Source organism: Acanthaster planci, linkage group LG10 (assembly GCF_054643075.1).
Source record: "Acanthaster planci isolate LZ-2023a linkage group LG10, COTS_SCS, whole genome shotgun sequence".
Lineage (NCBI taxonomy): Eukaryota > Metazoa > Echinodermata > Asteroidea > Valvatida > Acanthasteridae > Acanthaster > Acanthaster planci.
In genome coordinates, this window is record NC_141786.1 from 13,468,030 (window position 1) to 13,488,642 (window position 20,613).

Below are 20,613 nucleotides of genomic sequence, written 5' to 3' on the forward strand. Positions count from 1 at the left end.
AACCAGATGCACGATGCGTAATACTTGAATATTTCCTTGTCCCCTTTCGTTATTGCAAAAGTATAACTAGTTAGGAGAAATACAGTTAATAATGTGTGAAAACTGGGGGGGGTATGACACATAAGTGAATTTAAACATTTCAGCTCCTCTGTCACACTTTGTTATCCAACTGCACGGAATGATCCATGTAAAGTAAAGGCTCTACATACATGTTGAGTGAGATAGAATGAGAGCTTACTTACAATATAAACTGGTTTGGCACACTTGCAGAGTTCAGTGCGAATAATAATGAGGGCCCTTTTGAACATCCCAAGGTCTGAAAACAAAAACAAAAACGTAAAGTAAGCCTACAAATTTTTCCCCAACAAAAGTCTGCAGAGCATCCATGGCCCAAAACACCGAGATTTGTGTCTAGGTGGCTGATGAGAAGAGGTTGATGCAAGGGCTTTCTATCACCAAGAAGTGAGTTTTGGAGAGTCCATTCTGTTGGGCGGATAATGCCGCGGGACAGTGCATCCGTGACGGAATTATTGGATCAGCAATGAACAGTTTCCAGGTCGATCAGGTGATTGATCGACCAATGCAGAATCTCCCAAGTTGAGATGCATAATTGCGGTGAATGCGTGCCATCTTGATGATTGATAGAGGCCACCACAGTTGAATTGTTCAAGCAGATCAAGACACTCCTTCTTTGGATGTATACGAGAAAGTGGCACAAGGCATTGAAAATAGCTGGCAGTTCCAAGACATTGACGTGACTTCACTGGAATTGAGCATCCCGATTCAATGAAATCTGATGAGGAAGAAGGGAGGCCTCCCATCCAAGCTACATGTATGATGCATAGGTTGTCATCAGTATTTTGAGTTTCACCTGTGAGATGACCAGCGTTAAGGCAACTCGTTTGACTGTGGGGTGATGATGTCTTAGCAGAGAACGAGTATCACCCCAAGGTATGTTGGAAGCTGAAATGGCACAAGTGTTGATATTCTTTGGTCGACGAGGAATCCCAGTCTATGGTGAGGTCAGGGTTGGAGCCACAGCCTCGTCCTAGGTCTGGCCAATAATCAGGTAGTTGTCTGGGTACCAGAAAAAAAACATGAGGTCCAGCAGTCGTAGATGGATGACGATGGTCGTCGCAACCTGGGTGAAGGCTACGGGTGGAGCTGACAGACCAAAGGGTAGAGCTTGGAATATGTATGTCTTCTCTATGTATATGCAGTAAAGGAACCCATGGCTCCGCTCTGTGAGTGGTGACATAGGAGTGGTGAGATAGGTGAGAACTCGCGGTCCTCCTCTGTGAGTGGGAGTGAGGAGAGAGGCATCCAGGAGATCAAATGGATAAGGCCCTGGATGGGAAGTGTACTACCATACATACAGAAATTCCTAAGCGAATAATCTATGCAATGGTTTCAGAGTGATGATGGAAAATTATTGGCCTGGTTCCATTAGATGTGAGGAAGAATGTTGGGTGGGAACCGTCCTTCACTGGATTGGGTTGAACGTGAAGGACAGTGCGTTTTGTAGTAGGGAGTTGTCTGACCCCAGCACAAAAAGTTGTATGGGGCTAGAGTCAGCTGCAGTATCACCGGGGGGGGGGGATTGAGAGATGTTTGTGTATGTGAGAGAGATAGTACTTGCCTCAATCTAGGAAAGGTACAAGTTGACACTCAGCACTGGCTCAGCTGCAATAGAGGGGGACAAAGGAGCATCAGGCAGGATGACTCTGATGCAGTAAGGGTATGGGTTGGCGGGTATTACGCACTTCCAACAATTTGTTCAAATGTGCCATTAAATTCTTCATCCAAGGCTGCAAAGGGCCAGGCTGTGCAGGGCTGTGACAAATATCCGAATAATCGAATATTTGATTGATTGTTGAATATTTGAATATTATTTCTCGAATTTGAATATTCAAATGTGAAATTCCTGAAAAGGAAGAGAAAATGTTCTTTTAGTTTATTGGAATAAATGAGAAAAATTGCACAATGGAGGCTTGTTTTGAGCAGATTCAAATAAAAAGCATTAGAAATCTTACAACAATAAAAAAAATTATTCATTGAACAACTTAAAACAGAAATCTTCAGCAGGGCAACAAGCATTCTTTGTCTCTCACATCTTGCTAAGTCTTGGCTGGTGATATTCCTAGATGTAAGAAGCTACTATACTGATCATAATGTACAATTGTGTGTGTTATTGTAACTGTTTTTATATATGGTCTCTTCATAAATAATCTGCCGGTTGGTGTGACATAATGTTTGGATATTCCATCAAATTGAAGGTTGAATATGTAAATAGTGAATTATTCAAATTGAAACAGCCCTGAGGCTGTGAAAAACAATTCCACCCACGTGAAGCTCTCGTCACAGGACACTGATATAGCAGAGGGAGCTTACTTTTGTGTTTTCAGTGTCCTGGCGAGTGAAAGTGTGCTCAGACAAAATTGCTGGTGAAGAGGTTTATTCATGGATACAGAAGGGCGTATTAAAAAGAGGAGTGCTTTTGGGGGCAGATCAATTGAAGAGCAATCCTCGTCTAAGCCAGTATGAGCAGGCTGAATGATTGGTCAAGGCATGACCAGGTGTTTCTTGGGGATGTGAAAATAGGATAAGTTGGGCGCAGCCTGTGAGTTCCTCTGGCCTTAGCGGTTGCTATGGACAGGTGCAGGAGACAACTGATGGAGTGCACTCTCAGGAGTCTTGGGTAGCTTGGTAAACCGGCAATAGACTGTGGAGACTAAGTACCTCACTAAATCCTAGCCAGTACCCTTGCTCAAGTGGTCAATCATCCTCAGACTCCCCGAAGAGTTGCCTAGCTAGATCCCAGCTGGTACCTGTGTTCAAACGACTAGGCCTTTATCCCTGTGTTGCAGGCAGAAACAAGGGACTTGATTGGATCCCAGCGAGTTTTCTCTAGATTGACCAGCTAGGCCTCATCCCCGTCTGAACCTCTTAAAAATACATTCAGCACACTCAAGTGGTTAGGCCTCATCCCTATCTAAAGCCGCTTAAAATATGTTCTACCCGCTTGAGTGGGTTAGGTCTTTATCCTCACCTGGGCTACTTAAAATATATTAAGCCCGTTCAAGTGGCTAGGCTTGTCACTAAGTACGGCAGGGTCATCAAAGCAGATTGCACCTCGTGGTATCAATAATAAGCCCCTACAGGATGCACATACAAAGAAACTAGAGAAAACATCACCAAAATACCAGAAATAACATTATTACCAACAAAAAGAGAAAACTAAAAAGGTAATACTTCATTCAGGAAGGAGTAAAGGATGATAAAAGTCGATAGAACCATGCAGCAAGAAAGAAAGACTCAAAATTCAAAGATGCCTAAAAAGCTATGTCTGTTACATAATGGCGCTGAGGAAAAAGGATGAACATGGCAGCATGACCGTAATGCATTGTGGGAGGCCAGGGTGCACTATGGATGATCAAGTCTTTCAGCAAATAATAATAGGTGCATTGGAAATTTGCATATGTAGTGACTGTTTGGGTAGGCTGAGTGCAGTGGACCAAGGATTTTATGCATGACTGCCAATCTGACAGTTTGAACCGAAAACTGATTTATATCTGATCATCCAAAAGTGCATTTAGCATTTACAAGTCTTTTGCAAGTTAAATTTGAATAAACTCCGGTACGCTGTGTTATCTTATTGCACACAAACACAGCAAATTGAATTCCCCTGACTGAAGACACTGTTGCTATCCCTCGTGATTCGGGACAAGCTTTTGCATAGCAACCACTTTCTCTGGAAAGGACTGATTCCTTTGTGCCCTTCTTATCCATTTAAAACAGTGTACCACTGCAAGGCAGTGTCTCTAGCATGGACAATTCAAATTATGTTCACATGAATTTAAATGGCTTATTACAGGATAATGAGTGAAGAAAAAAAACAAACACTGCCCCAACCTGACGCCCCCCCACAGATCTCTTTGTGTTCACATATGCACATACTGCATTTTGCTAGTCAATTGATACTGGAAATTCACAACTACACTTTGTGAGGTTAAAGGTACAGTCCTTCAATTGCAGTTATCCAAATATTAACTAACAAATTGTTTGTTTTTGGGTAGTTATGGAATAAGCTCCTGTGTAATTATTCTTCCAGGAAAGCTATTATTTTGCATTATAAGAATTGGTAACTAAGGACTGAAAGGATGTAATAGATTGGTGTCCTCTTGTTTTTCTCTCCAATGGGCCACTTAAATATAAAGTGATAAGTCTTACCTAATTTCCATGTTCCCATGTAGTAGATCTGTGTACTAACAGCTAAGCAGGTGATCACATGAAGTACCGCAAAGGCAATATAGAAGTAAATTGATACAAACACCTGTTAATCAAATCAGGAAAAGGAAACATCATGAGGATGTCTACCAATTTTTGGCATATTTTCAATTAACTTTCTTTTTTATTATGCTCAGCACGTGACCTGGTATCAGTATCTAAATAACAACTGGAGTAAAATTTCAAGGATTAAAGAGGTTTCTTAAACTGTCTCTAATTCTCAAAAGAAAATGAAAAAATAAGACATAAATAACACCACATGTACATGTTGGGGCATTCACCTTAGTTAGTAATCATGCTTCTCCTTAATATTTACATTTAAAAAAAAAATCATATCTGCTCATATAGCATTATCCAATTTTTAGGATAAAATGATAATATTACCTTTACTTATTAATTGTTTGACAAGAGTAATTTTAGAAGTCTTAAATGTTAAATATTAGTTGTTTGATATGCTTTGGCCTTTATGTATTGTGTAAAAGTCATGGAAGGCTTTGTAACTAGTTGGATCAAAAATTATATCAAATGTAATTTAGACAAACAACAGTTTGGTTCTCTTAAAGACAACTCAGCTGCTCACTATTTGATTAAAATGTTGGATCAAATTCATTGCGATACTGATTCGGCCAAAAACTCTGCTGTTATTGTTGTCACAGACTTTTCTAAGGCCTTTGATCATGTGGACCACAATATTCTTATTCCTAAATTAAGGGAATCCTGTGTTCTTAGATCTATCATTCCTTGGATATGTCGCTTCCTTTCTGAGCACACCCAGCAGTCTGTTATCAAAATGAGATTTCTGAATGGTGGTCTATTGATACGGGTTTTCTGTGGGGCACCAAACTGGGACCTGTTGCCTTTTTAGTCATGATAGATGAAGCCGGATCGAACATTCCTGAAGTCATTCACTATAAATATGTAGATGATTTAACACTATGCCACACATTTAGCGATGTTGTTCAAACTAGCTTGATTCAAAATCAACTTGATCGACTAAACCAATGGGCTAATGACAGTAATATGAAATTAAATCCTAATAAATGCCAGGCAATGACTGTTTGTTTTAAAAAGAGCGCTATCCATTCCAGACATGAATTTAGGTGCTTCGACACTTGATCAACTAAACTGTCTTAAAATTCTTGGCATTAATATCCAAAATAATCTCAGATGGGATATCCAGGTAACCGTGATGAGTAATTCCTTTAATAGAAGGCTTTATTTGTTACGTCAGCTTAAATGTTGTGGCATATCAATCAATGATCTTGTAACTGTGTACATGCAATATATCAGACCTACCGTTGAATAAGCATGTCCTGTTTGGCATTCTGGATTGACAAATGAATGACGGGAATCACTCGAAAAACTACAAAAAAGGGCGTTTTGGACTATTTTATCCATTGATATTTCAAGTCATACGTCATATGATCATATGTGCAGTGAGCTGCAACTACTGAATGAGAACTACTTGTAATTTTCTTATTGTAGACCGTGTGTCCTATTTCAATTGTTTATAATTTTACAATTATAAACATTTACAGTGACATTTTAAAGAACTTGCTTTTGTTTCCAATTTTTGGAATTTTTCTAACTAGTGTTTTTTTATTCTGAGTAAATTCTTTCTTTAAGATGTTTTTTCTTTAGCAATTATTGGTAATTTTGTATGAGTGTAATCTGGCCTACAATTCAGCTTCTTGGCTGCGACAGGAGAGTTAAAATAAACCAAAACCATCACATGAACACAGCATCATGACATTTTACTATTTGTCACGATGCATCATTGTATGAAAGGCACTGACTTTAATTTGACTGAATGTGAGTTTCACCAATATCGTGCACATTTAATCTCGTCAAGCCATTCAAAAACAAGTAACAGTGACTAAACGGAGGATGCATCTGCATCCTCCATTAATTATATCATGCACAATGAAAGGTACCTGTATCTTCATGAATAAAGTATCAAAGAAAATAAAGCCCCATGCATGCAGCTTTCACACTAATTTTCTGATTTTTAAAATATATATCAGCCTCGGTTTATTTTCCTTTTACAGTTATATATATTATAATGACCTCACACTTTTCAACTCTTGATTTTATGTCACTGACTCAGTGTGGAACCGCATGCCTTATAAGTCACTTCCTCTTCCAGGATGCATGGCACTTATCCTACAATTTCACTTAAGAGCCCCTTTATACGTACAGTTGTTTATAGGTGTTTTACAAACAATTATCTCCACTGAAAAACGACTACAACAATAAAGCAGAATAATAAAAGTTTCTCTTATTTTTTGGTACTGTTTGTAAAATAAAAATGTACATGTTGTTTTAATGCAAAACCATCTTGATGAACAGTCCAATATGAACAACCCCTTTAACAATGGAACAGTCCTTAATCTGTAACTTCCGTCTCAGGAGGGTTGGTGCTCTATGGCTAGAGGAGCTTGCTGCTTGCATACCCCTCATTATGTGTATTAAGATGCTTAGGAGTAGTCATCATTTACAAGAAGTCATGTCACACTCACATGAACCAACTATTTGTGGCTATTCAAAGGAGTTGTGTGAATAAAATCACCAGCATTTCATCAATATGGGCATTGTATTTTTTTACTTGCTATGCATTAGTCTATTTGATGACTCTTCTGGTCAACAGTTTGGACATCACAACATGCCAGGTGCAGGAGCAGGTTTAAATCCCAGACTTCACTTACCAACGATCAAGCCTGCTAGTCAACCAGGAGCTGTACCAGAACTACCCAGTTTACCTTCTGGGTCAACTTACATGTACAAACCAACAATAGAAGCTACAAATCCTACGACAACAATATCTCCTCCGAGGGAACAACCAACTACAGTGCTACAGCACATGCCAAAAACTTCAATTGCAACAACTTCTGTTCCTTCACCCTCAACTATATTTCAACAACCGAAAAGTCCTGGCTTTGAAGTAAGCTGTACTCCAGGCCTCTGCAGGAATAAAGGGAAATGTGTCTACGATAAATTTAAGCGACCTCAGTGCAAGTGTAGGCATCTATATATTGGCAACTTCTGTGAAATAGTTATCTCACCACCAAAAAACATCAGTGTGACTCAGCTCACTTCAGGAGCAATCCAGATTAGCTGGGAGATGCCACACACAACAAAGGAAATAGCAGGATATGTGGTGCAATACAATGAGTTTGGCGAAAAAGGTGTTACCTTCAGTCAAATTATTCATCCATCTGTTACACAGTTTATGCTAAGGGTAAGCTACAACAATGATGTTGGAAAATTATCATATGCTGTACAATCTATTTATAAAAATCACACGAGAGAATGAAAATGCATTTAAAATTTCATTCTGTATAATACATGTGGAAATAGATCAACATGTACATAATACCTGCTAAAAATGTTAAACTTCTTTTATGTTCAATGCATAAATACCTGGAACAGTTTTTCTATTCCTATTGGTCAAAATGTGTCACATGACTGTGCATTAACATTTCTGATGCCTGCTGAGAAGTGATAATGCTGCTGTGTAAATCATGCACTGGCACATGGATACAAGACAGTTTAATAGAGGCTGATTGGTCAGGAATCTGTGTACGTCCCACGCTCCATGTGCTCACCAAATTCATCTAAGGGGATTCAATTTCAACTTTCATAAGGAATATACCATAAAATGATGGAGGGTGTTCAGGAAAATGAAAGTAACATTTTTGAACAAAATCGTTTGAAATCCATCATACGTTAACTTCTTTTGACTCTTTGAATAAAAAGGTATTTATGAAGGGGAATTAATATGTGCATGGCCAAGAGAACGAACGGTGATAATGCCCTCACCAGTGGCTAGGGCATTAGTCGCATCCATTCTCGTGAGCCACTCTTAAACGTACATTTAAGACTGGCCAAGTACATATTTAAACCCTTATTAACCACTTCCTGCCGGGGCATTTATCAATGTTGATGATGCTGGGGTGGGATATTTATCATTTTTTCTGTTTTCCAAATTCTTTGAAAATTCGTATCTTCATTTACTGGACACTTACAAACACTTGAAGGCATGTCTGGTGTCCACTCTAGCCTGACAGACAAAATCTGATGCCTGAGTATTTCAGTCAGGCCTGCAGCCTTGTAAAAAGCACCTAGATTTTGTGGTGTTACGTAATATTCTTTTGTTCATGAACCTGGCTCAGTGCACTGCTGACCTCTTTTCAATAGGGGCCAGATTTGCATGCAGCGGTGCTGTGTGGCTCATCGCTGCGGTGGTGGAGCGCTTTTGTCCCTGGTGGTAATCCGCTCGCTCTAAATGCCCCAAACTGTGGTATACTGTTTCAAAACAAGGCAGGATTATCTCCACTTTTGAGAGTGAAAAAATGTCAGTAATGCCCAGCAGCCTGGTCTTTTGTTCTGAGTATGATCTTTTGTTACAAAGCCCTGTTCCCTTTGTCCGAGTTCGGAGACCCCGGCCATGCTTTCATCATCATTTCTGAGTTGATTTTCCTGGTCCATGTAACTTGATTATCCCCTTAAATATTCCAGCACATCTTATGGTACACCTCTTGATATTTGTTTGTCTTGTGTTTTGCAACCAAATCTCACATCTGTAGGTACAGTGCACACCAATCCATTTGTCCATATTCATTGTGGTCACATAAATCGACATTCCAGGCTTTAAAACCCTAAGAGTAGTTCACTGTTTAGGGCATTAATTTGCATTGATTACAGGTGTTCGTGGGCAATTCCTCCTTAAGTGGCGCATCTCTTTTGAAAAGACTGTCAATCATGTCAGCCGTGACATTTTTCTCGACTAGTACTAATCTGTAAGTGATGGTTTGCAAGTGTAGTACATGTTGTAAAACAATCATCATTTTCACCTGGAATTGTTTGTTTGGAAATTGCCGAAAGCACTTTCCCAACATACTGCCATTTAATCATCTCTTAGGTGATGACTTCGATTTGACCATTCTTAAATTTCAAACTAATGAAAAGAATTCGTCTGAAAACTTTAAAATTTAACCCCTTTACATCAACCTGACGTTTTACCAATATTAATGACTTGGATCCTGATCAAAACTGTTACTAAGATAATACAAAACTGCTGCAAACTGCTTGCTGACTACAGTGACTTAAAATACAAATCCCAAAATATGGCGGGCCTGATGATGTTCCAATCCCAGTAGAATCTTTCTCAAAGGCAAAATGACAAGTAGACAGAACTAGCAAACAGGGAATAAACCAAGCACGGATGAATGTAACAGGACAAAAGGAAAGGTCAAGAAAGCTGCAGGCTGGATAAAGGGCAAAGGGTAAAGGGGACTGCATGAAAGGCGTGGTTGAGCAATAAAGGGAAGTAAGGTGGGAAGAGATCAAAGAGAACATACAACGGAACTATTACTCCAAGAATTATGCCAATTCAGCATACTTTTTAGTTGACCCTTTTCTAATAAATACAAAGCAATGAACACTAAAACCAAATTTTCATGCTTTCACCAGAATATTTGAAGCATTTTAAAGAACTCCGATCAAATAACCCATTTTCTAAATATTCTCTAATACCAATTCACGTAATTGAGTTTAAGACCATTTATTATCATTTACCTGTATTTCAGATACATGTATCTTCCTTTGGTATTGAAGGTAACATTAAGGTTAAGCCCAGTTGTTCCTTCAGACGCACCAAGGTAGATCAAATTGAAAGGTTTAAAATTGATCTAAATCAAGCAAATGGGGAAATCACATCTACAGATGACCCAAATCATGCATTTGATAACTTTCACTCGCATTTTTTTGAGAGTTTATGAAAGCAATTTCCTCTATACAAAACTAATCTCAAGAAAAAAATTAAATTACGGATGACGAATGGAATTATAAACTCACTTAAACATAAAACAAACTATACAAAAATACTTCAGGAATCCAACCTCCTTTAAGTTTGCTACAAATCTTGCCATAATAAATTAACCACTATCATTAAAGTAAGCAAAGCCAAGTTTTAGAAAATAAATGTGCAAAAGATAAAAATAATATTAAAATAATTATGTTTTTAATTAACTCATTACTGAATAATGAAATACATACCCGACTGCAGATCGAGTGTGCTGAATGGTTTCACTCCGCTGAGGCAAACTACACTGTAGACAGTCATCAACTATGGGGGGGTATGTGTCACGACGTGTGACATCATTCAGCATCCTGAATGAAGTTGTGCTGTCCTTTCTTTCTTACAAAAACCACTGGTGATGCCTTCAGGATGTCGATTCTTGTGTAACAACCATCTTTAATTGTCTCTCAAAAACTCTTCTCCTCACTTGAAATGCCTTTGGAGGATAATGGGGAGGCTGTCTAATGGGGCCTGTGTTGCCAGTGTCGATAATGTGCTGCACTATCGACATTCTTCCTAAATCCTCTGCAACTTTGGCAAAAGTGTTCTCATGTTTTACCAGAATTCATGCAGTGTTTTCTGCTTGTGTGAGGACAGGTTTTTATAACTTTTGTTGTACAGATCTTGCAAACTTTCTGATCACTTGCCAGAAGTTTGAGGGGTTGGGGGCAGCAGAGCTGACTGGGTTACATGTGTATGACGTTGGGCGGGCATGCTCTTTGCATATATGCATGACATGATAAAGATGATTGGCTTCAAAGTTTTCTAGCTCTGCAAACAGTTCAACTGCATCAACTTCATGCAGGTACCCGATGGTTGTACCAGCTTGAAGTTCAATGTTCTCAGATGAAAGGTTTATAAGTCTGACTGGAATGCCAATGTCCGTTTGAGAGGAATCGATGAGTGAACTGCCGACCACCAGGTTATGACGAAGGCTTGCTGGTTTGATGACCGCATACATGGGGCAAAGTCCATGACGATCCACTTTATCTTCTGCAACCCATTCACTGCGTGCAGGAATTTACAGTTTGTTGTTTGAGTGTAATCTTGACTGCACAGGGAGGGGCTCCTTTGACTGTCCATGGAATTCAGTTACCAGCAATTCTCATGCCATGGCAAGCTTGCAGTCATAGTGATATAGACAGTCATTGCCGAGGATGCCCTCATCACTAATGGAGGCGACAATTACATCCCACTGATAGTGCTGTCCACCAATCAAGGTGTCAACCGTAGCCACACCTTCAATGGGAATAAGTTTTTTGTTTACGGTTTCCATGTTTGTACCTTTACAAAGGGGTTTGAATTCAGGGCATTTCTTAGTGGGCATTTGGCTGAAAAGAGCTGATGAAATGATGGCCGACGCCACTCCAGTGTTAACTAATAGTTCGCTTGGTGTGCTGCACATCTGCACATGTGAAACCCCAGACATGCGTTTAATTTGCTGTCTTCTTTTAGATGGTGTTCTGTTCATTGGGACAAACCAATGCCAGGCCAGACGACACAGTCCTTGTTAGTTTTCTGGCGGTATGACAATGACCTCCTTTAAAGAAGCCGCTGTTTCGGCACACTTGTTCGCACAGTAGCCGGGCTTGTCACACTTGAAACAAGTGACGTCATCGGTTTTCTGCTTGTTGGCTTTAATAGGTTTGGCAAACTTCTGTTTGCTTCCATGGGCTTGACGGGTTTGTAGCTGTTAACAGGCTTTTTTTTATCAGTTTGATGATTCCATTCAGCGGTCAGTCGAGGTTGTCCCGGAACTGTTGAAACTGCTTCGTGCTGACAAACACACTGCCAGCCTCAGGAGCTGTTTGCACGGTGTTCCCACAATGTGACTTACCAGAGCTTGTGGTATCATGGAGGCTCAGGAAATAGTTGACTGCTGTTGTAGCTTCACAAGACTTGGGGTTTGTCATGACGACAGAAGCTGACCTTCTGGTCAGAGAGGGCTTTCAAAAAGTGGCAAAGAGCAATGTTCTCCCTGGTAACTGGATCTGCTGTTGAGTAGCCACGTAAGACAACAAACTCTGTCAGCCTCTCTTTGGGCTGATGTTTCCTGGTTTCAAGCTGTGCGATGTAGTAGTTTTGCAATTGGCGTTTGCCGAACCACTTGCAAAGCTCCTTTATTAAGGTGTCAAAGGACTTGATGGCTTCAGGATCAAGTTGCTGAAAAACATACTTGGCAGCCATTCCTTGCAGACTGCTCACAAGCCAGAATAGGTTTTCTTCTTCAGTCCAGTTGCAAACCTTAGCAAGACCCATCAGTGGTCGGACAAAGCCCTCCTATGACTTCGTGCCGTTCAATTCTCCTTGATGAGGGAAAGAAACGTCCAGCTTATGACTTGGCTGTGTTCAGGGTGAATGAAACTTGCTTTGCTCTGCACCTGTAGATTTGACTGTGATGTCTGGCATAGATGTTACTGCCTGTGACTCCTGCAAGGATTTTGCTGAAACACTGGCATTAGTCTGCTCAGCCTTGGGTGGGCTTGGAGTCGTTATCAAAAATAATGATACATGCAGAGAGTCACTGGATTGACTTACACACACACTGCTGATTTATTCTGAAGAATTATTTACATCATCTTAATTTACAATAATCAACTTCTGCTGCTAGTGAGGCTGGATATTACTGTATGGGATGTTTATCATAAGAGCAATAATTGGGAACTGTTCGTCCAAATCTGAGCTGTTTATTTGGGAGCTATTCATGGCTGGCAAGACACCCATGAATGGTCAATAAATTGTTACTCCGGAGCTGCGACTCAGGAATGATCAGTGCTGACCAGCAGAGTTGGATGCTTGATATAGACTTTCTGGGCCACATCTTAGCCAATGAGAGCACTGGATTGGGGTGGTTATGAATGATTCATACATGTAGAAAGTCTACAGAGGAAAACTCTACGGGGATGTTGCGCACACTTGGTCTTCACTGACTTAGTTTCTGGAGAGCAATAAAGTCTAAGGAGTTTGAGAATGGGACGGCAAAAGGCTGCTTGTGGGTGTGCTAAGGGAGAGGAATGGGTGAAGCTTTCTTGGTACATTTAGTTGAGTACAACCCTTAGTCTCTGCATGGCTGGGAAATCTACACATAATTCTTATGGGGTGAAATGGAGGTAGTTGACCTTGCGCTGCCATGACTGGACACAGGCTTTCAGTGTGTGGTTTGGCAGGATGTATATGCTTTGAAGTGTGGGTCTGTGTGGGTCAAATGTACTGGTCATATGTGTGACTGAAAGTAGGATCGACTCCAAGAAAGATTTGGGGGAAAATGACCAAGTTGGAAATGTGCTGTAATGGTTCAAGGGCATAAATGTATATGTCGCAGCATGGTGCAATTGCATTGCACATGGTACACAATGCTCTGTGTACAATACATGTATTATGTAAATGATCATTGCACGCTTGCTGTGAGCTGAGTGTGCGGGTGTGTAACAGAGATAATGTGTACTCTGTAATCTCTGTGCATATAGGGGAACGCTTCGTAGGAACCTAACAATACATACAATGATAGCAAATCTGCACTCCATGGAATTTTCTGGAATCAATCCTTACAATTTTGTATGCTCTCTTGCAGCACACCAAACAAATGTTTCTGTTGGCTGACAATACCCACTTACATACAAACAATAAAGTTATACATGAACATTAAACTTTCATACATGTACATTTTATTCAATGTACATGTATTAACTCTTTTCCTTTAATGTATTAATTTTCATTGGAAGCTGAATCCCAAAATGAAATAAACTTTGAGTCTTCAAGATGTATTTTTACGTTGGGAGATGTTAATTATATATAACAGGTTTTGTCCTTACCCAACGTATATTAATAAGCACTGTATGCTCACTGCTTGTCCGAGAGGCAAGCTCTTGGACAAGCACTGAGTATACAGTGTTTATTAATATACGTTGGGTAAGGGCAACACCTGTTATATATAATTAAACTTTGAGTCATCGCCAAATATCCCAGCAACATGCATTACGGTTACATTAGCTCCACCTGCTAAAAACAGAACAAAATACATGTTCATGTAGATTGGCTGCACAAAGAAACATTCTCTTGTACTGCATGCCACACAACATGATGCATTGTTGAAAAATGCTCTAAATTAACAAGCAAAGTAAACTAGCAAAGATTTCTGCAAGTTAAGAAACAAAAGCTAAGTTTTATGTATGTAAATGTATGTATTTTTTCTTTCCATAATTTTCTGAGGTAAATATCATTGCCTTTGTAGCATAAAAAAGTTTCTCACGTCGAAAACCCATGTTTGATAGCCTTTCCACATGGGTATAGGTGCATTCATACACATGTACTCCCCACATGTAACTAAGTAGTTTGAATGCACTTTTTTATGTCCTTTGTTCCTTCACTTGTGATGTATTGTCCTCAACTTTCAAGTCATCATTATATCACTCCCAAGTATGTTCCATTTAATTAAGCAACTTTTCAATGTTTTGAAATACACAGACAATTGGGGAGCCAAGGAGGATGTTTGCAATACCAGCTTACAGCAGTGTTTGTTATAGCAGTGTCGTTTTGTACATCTTTTCATTTCTTTTCTCTCAACATTTCTGGTGGGAAGCCACAGGAAAGCAAAAATTTTACCTAATATTTTGAAATGTGTATTAGGGTTGGAGTTATAAAGAAAGCAGTTCTTCAGTTAACATAAAGAAAAATCAATTAATTACAAGATCAAAAAGTCTCCCTCGCAGCTTATTATTTACGGAGTGAAATTCAAGTAAAAATAACCATTTTTAACCATAACTTTTTAAAGATTATTTGAAGGGGCATTTTGTACCTTAATTTCCAGGGGGTGGGGTGCTGTGGACACCCCAAGTGCACTGCTAAGCTTGGCCATGCACCTTTCCCTCTTTTCAGATTTTCTCTGTGTCATACATGTAACACTATTGGAAAACATGCTCTTGGAAAAACAAACTTTGAGTTATATTTAGGTAAGTCAACTTCATGGCTTCCACCCATGACTCAGCTACATGTGCCACCTTTTTTTTTTCAACAGGACCTAGAGGCGGGAAAGCAATACACAATCTGTATAAGCACCGTGTTATACAACGTGTCCCTGAACAAAGAGGCAGTGCTACGAGATCAATGTAGAGAGATCAACACAAAATCACTCTCTATCAGTGAGAAGGGTATATCAGTACCTGTAATGGTCACCATCATTGCCTGCGTCATCTTACTACTGTTCATCATTATGACTGTTGCTCTCTTTGTGCAACGTAAATGCTTGAAGCAGAAAGTTATCCCAGTGCGTGGATTGAGAAATGGTGCCACAGGAAACAGTGTTAACTGGGAAAGGGACATCCCATCTCCGAGAACCAATGATTCTACGCTGGGTGACGAGTATGACACAGCTAAAGTGCGGCTTCCCATAACACACAATATTGAGGCATTTAGACCCATCAAACCAAACACAAACCCATTTTTAAGTCCATCTCCAATGCATTCATTTACCAATGATGGCAATATAAATGAATCTCATTATGGCAACCTATTTCAAAGCAATAACTCTCAAGTCATCATGCTGACACAACAGACATGTGTTTCCCATGGGTCATCTGTACCGCCTGATGTAGCAGATACTAGCCCATCATGCAGCGCTGCTCACATACCACAATGTACTCCAAGCAGACGACTACAAAGAATTGGGAGTGTACCACCAGCTAACATACGGGCTCTACCTGTTACCATAAGTAACCATGTGATGCGCTCAGCAAACGCAAGAGACATGGATGCAAGTGGAGAATTTGATTTGCACAGGACATATTTCTTCCCAAAGTTCTGAATTTACCAATATTATGGGGAAAATGGAAGTTGATAATGTGCACTTGATAATACAACACTTCAGAGTCAACACTACGTTATTACCAAAATACCACAGCTGTTCAGAATTACTGGAAACAATTGGGCCATTGTAAATAAAGAAGATAAGTGTTCCAAACAAGAATAGGTAAATATCATGCAAATGTAACAAGGTTACAGGGCAGATAGCTGATATTAGTTCCGTTAGGTATTACAGTTGGCATCTAGTTGCCAACTTGAGTTCCAAGGAAACAGATTGGAAACATCCAATCCTGTAGTCATCTTCAATTCTACAGCTCACAACTGTTTTGGCCATTGTAAAATGCAAAATACTGTTGTGCATATGTCCCACTTTTGCAGCCAGGTCAAATAAAATACATGATTCATGAGTAATGACCCGATAAAGAAGGGAGTAAAAAATCTGGAATTTTTATGCATATTCACATTTGGGGCAGTTACTTTTGTAGAAGCTCATAAGAAGCTTGTGATGTAATGGATTCATTCATTCATTTACAGTTTATTTCTTAATACCAAATAGAAAGTCAAAAGACTAAAAATATTTGGTTTACAATATACACAATAAGAGGTTAAAATTGACATAAAAAAAAATAAATAAATTTAATTAATAACTGAATATTAAAAAATTGCACAGAGTACGATATTTAAAGAACAAATACCACAGATTAGGCGAATTAACAATGCATACTATAAAAAAAAAAATATGCAGTAAAGGACAGAGCCAACAAATAAACGATTACACCAACATACAAACCAACCAACATAAATACATGTATATGTACCAACCAACCAACATACGAAACGACCAACATATCAACAACCGACATACCAACCGACCAACATACCAACTGACAACCTAGACAAGCGATCAACAAAACCACCGACGAGCATACCGACCAACCAACATAAGCGACCGACATACCAACCCAATGACCAGAATGCTATCCTCGAAACAAAAAATATCGGTATGACAGGCATGACAGCTGCATAACTAGACCTCTGATACAACAACTATTGAGTTTTGTCAATCACTGTCGAGAGCTGGTTTCATGGTAAAAGTCAGTTTTCACAAACTCAAGCAACACCTCATGCAAAAGAACAGGTTACAATCTGTTCAAATCATACTTTTTCTTTCATACAGACAAACCTCACAAAAGAGGAAAAAACATGCAATTGAATGATTAATTTTTGTAACCCTGAGTGGGGTTTCCCACCAAACGTTCAGCGCGGTCTAGCTTAAGGGGGCCGACTCAGTTGTTCATTAACCCACTAGGCCATACGCGATTCTAGACTGCAGCTCTCAAGGGGTATTAACGTAATGACCTACATTAAAATATGGCCTACGTAGACTCAACACGATGAGGATGCAACATCTGAAAAGAAGAGACGGTGGTAGGGAAGAGCAAAAAGTGAACATATTTTGAGAGCATATGTAAACAAATACATGTAATGTAAGTGTGTCACACACAATGGACACACATTAAATGCCCAGCTATCCATCATTTTTCCCGATCGATTGCCCATACTTTTCAAAATCACTGTTATAACGCATATTAGACGGGTGGTCGATGTGCTTATATGTCTTTAGGACCACTCCCTGTCACAGATCAAAAGTACCTGCATAAGTTAACTTAGTAGTCAGAAATTCTTGTAACAGTTTTTCTTCTCACATTACTAATTTTTATTCATATACATGAAAACAAGTTCCCACAATTCAAAACATCTTCACAGTTTTTCACATGATTGAGAACATATTTTCACTTCTCTTAGAAGTGTGAAAATTATTCCACACTCTCTTGCATAAGCAGAAAAATACTCAAGTGCCTTTACATACATGTGGGAAACTATTTTCACACTTTGTGAAATGTCAATGTGAAAGCGATATTTTCCCCCTTCCTATCCACATCGATCGATCGAAGTTGTCTTCAAGCTGCAAAATACTAATTTTGGATGTTTTTGATTTTGGATTTTTTTTTTGCCCTGTGCAAAGTGTATTTTAACACTGTATACTCAGTGTATGCCCCCAAAGGCTTGTGATAAAACCACAAGCGTACTTGGATGAGACTCGAACCCACGACCTCCTGCTTACTAGCACAGATGTCTTAACCACTTGTACAAGCCAGCCAGCCGACACCAGCAAGCTTGGTGGTCGAGTGGTTAAGACGTCTGCACTAGTAAGTAGGAGGTTGACGGTTCAAGTCCCACCTGAGTACGCTTGTGGTTTTTTCACAAGCCTTCGGGGCTTACACTGAGTATAGAGTGCTAAAATACATGTCCCGCCAGGCAAAAAATCCAAAATTAATTTCATCCTCGGTGCAAATCCATCTTTGAAATAACTGCAAAATACTGCACGTGTGGTACATGTATTTTCTACAATTCAACAACCGAGATATTCAACACTGCTGATAAATGATAGTGGCAGGACCACTGAAGTTGGTTCATGATCATTACCATAAGGCACAGTAACAATATGTGTTGTCGACCCAAAAATTAGATTGACAAAATATTGGTCTTACAATATGCCAACTTTTCATCAGTTGCTAGGGAAACAAACTCTTATTTATCATTAAGCATGTGTGGTTTGTATTTAAAAATGTAAATATGTTAAAAAGATGCTGTATGCCAGACTTTGCTGTGTTGATGCATGGCAATATACAAATATAACATGGTTTGAGGTTGAAGCCGAGGGAACTAATTTGTTAACTCCCCAATACCAAGGGGAGCTAATGACGACTGTCCAACTAAAATAAGCCACTTTCTATTTGTTTTACTATACCTCATACATTTTTTATCTAATAACCTCTGAAAATAAAAACATGATTATGTAAAAAAAAGTTCAATCCTTTTGCAACACAGTAATTTTTGAGCATTTTCACCGCGTTTTGGACAACCTTCTTAGTGGAGGAGGAATTCTTATTGTCCACAATATTTTCCAGTTAGGCATCGCTCAGCTGAAAAAAAAAACTGATTTTCTTTCCATATGAGCTGCATACAGTTGCTAGGGTGATGCCACAAGTGCACATACACCAAGGTGCCAGTTAAAAATGTGTGCGTATTTACTTCCGTGAATGGTCATGTATGTGCTTGGCAAACAACAACAAATAGCAGCTGGCGCGTGACTATGAATGCACAAATGAGAGTTCAGTGATCTGTCATGAATATGTATGAGGTATAGCAATAGGATCAAGTTAATGTTTTTGTAAGATGTGTGCATGTTTATTTTTGCTAAGTTCGTAGTATTAAAGGTAACCAATCCTGCCCAGTCTTAAACTTGCCAAAATAGCATCACATAAAACTGCAAAAAAGGAACTAAATCCATTTGGAATAAACTGATATATTTCAAGACAGCCATCTTCATGTTCGTTCTTATTTATTACAAACAGTTGATTCTCTCCTATTCTTTGTAATTTGTAATCTTTTGGAGTCTTTGGATGTCGTTTTCATTGACTGTTATTGTCTGACTCTATTGCAACTTCAGAGTACAGCTATCGGCCATCATGGCTTTTACAGCAGTAAATTACATGCACTGTGTGGGACTCATACTGTCATTTGCTACAGCCAGTGCAGCACAATCAGACCAGAGGATTTTTAGATTTGTGAACAGGTATAGTAAATTTTTGTTCATACAGCTGGAGAATTACCACCATTTATCTGTCGTTAGTGGCATGACAGGATATCCCCAAGTACTATCGCCATTTTTTGTTAAGGCTAAGTGATCCTCCTTATGCACTTTGTTGGGATTTCATGCTTCAGGACACCTATTGTTATGGTGGTCAAAACATGGATCGACTAGCCTAGTTATACCTGGGCATGACCCCCCTGCTGACATTACTGTGTTTATGGATGTTTCACTGAATCCGAGTTCTTACGATTTGTAGGAGAATGTCGAAAACCAATACATGAGTACGTGTACAAAGCTGTTGAACTCTGGAGTTACTCACGCTAATTGTAATTGCCCTCAACCACATTTGACGGAAACATTTCCTAACATTAGATATACAGCTTCGCAGTTGTATGGATTACGTAACCGACGGAATGTGAAACTTCCATTGCATGTTAGGTCTACTGCTAAGGAGTGTAGGGGGATGTAGAGCTGGTACCAACAACATTCGAAAAATTCCTGTGCTGATTGGTAATAGACCTTCCATTACCCAGAGGACCACTGTGTGCAATCGACATAACGTTGTCGTACCCATTTAAAATGGAAGTCCAGCAAATTGCCATCTCTGCTTCTTGCCAATGTGAGGTCTTTACAATATTTGAGGATCTTGTTGCAACAATGAGAGCAAACAACTAGGACATCACTGTTCTGACCGAAATGCGGCTTAATGACAACAAATCAACGAGTTCTTTATCCATTTCTGGATTTGATCTGTTTCAAAAGGACCATGTCAATCGACAGGATGGGGGAGTTGGTATCTATGCACATTCTGACTTTCATGTTTTGCGTGTTGATCCACAGCTCATTCCCAGCCATCTTGAAACCCTATGGCTTAAACTGAGTTTCAATCAATCGAGTGCTGTACATGTGTGGTATTGTGTGATTTTAAATAAATAAGTACCTCATAGAGAGCTACACTCACCTGAGAAATTCCTGAAATTGTCATGTAGCTAACTAAGATGCTGACTGG

General features: G+C 39.4%; 2 protein-coding genes across 14 annotated transcripts in view; one reads left to right on the forward strand and one right to left on the reverse strand.

Moving 5' to 3' along the window:
- LOC110988328 (SID1 transmembrane family member 1-like) overlaps positions 1–20,613 on the reverse strand; it is a 203,106-nt gene that overhangs the window by 70,240 nt on the left and 112,253 nt on the right. For 12 of the 13 annotated variants that reach the window (XR_015426620.1, XR_015426619.1, XR_015426621.1 and 9 more), the window contains 2 exons: positions 4,231–4,333; positions 243–316 (listed from right to left, as the gene is read on the reverse strand). Coding sequence is in view for 9 of the 13 variants with exons in the window: in XM_087141957.1 (XP_086998083.1) it covers positions 243–316; positions 4,231–4,333 (177 nt within the window). In the remaining 4 variants the exon portion in view is untranslated. Of the gene's footprint in view, positions 1–242; positions 317–3,049; positions 3,156–4,230; positions 4,334–20,613 lie in introns of all 13 variants that reach the window. The other variant, XR_015426622.1, reaches the window with a different exon arrangement.
- LOC110988329 (uncharacterized) lies at positions 15,071–19,328 on the forward strand. The gene has a single exon (XM_022251723.2). It carries the CDS (start codon positions 15,123–15,125, stop codon positions 15,945–15,947), a length of 825 nt encoding a protein of 274 aa, XP_022107415.1. The 5' UTR covers positions 15,071–15,122; the 3' UTR covers positions 15,948–19,328.

Bases quoted from the DNA above. Each gene is read 5' to 3' on its own strand.
- LOC110988329 (XM_022251723.2), top strand. From the start codon at position 15,123: ATGACTCAGCTACATGTGCCACCTTTTTTTTTTCAACAGGACCTAGAG.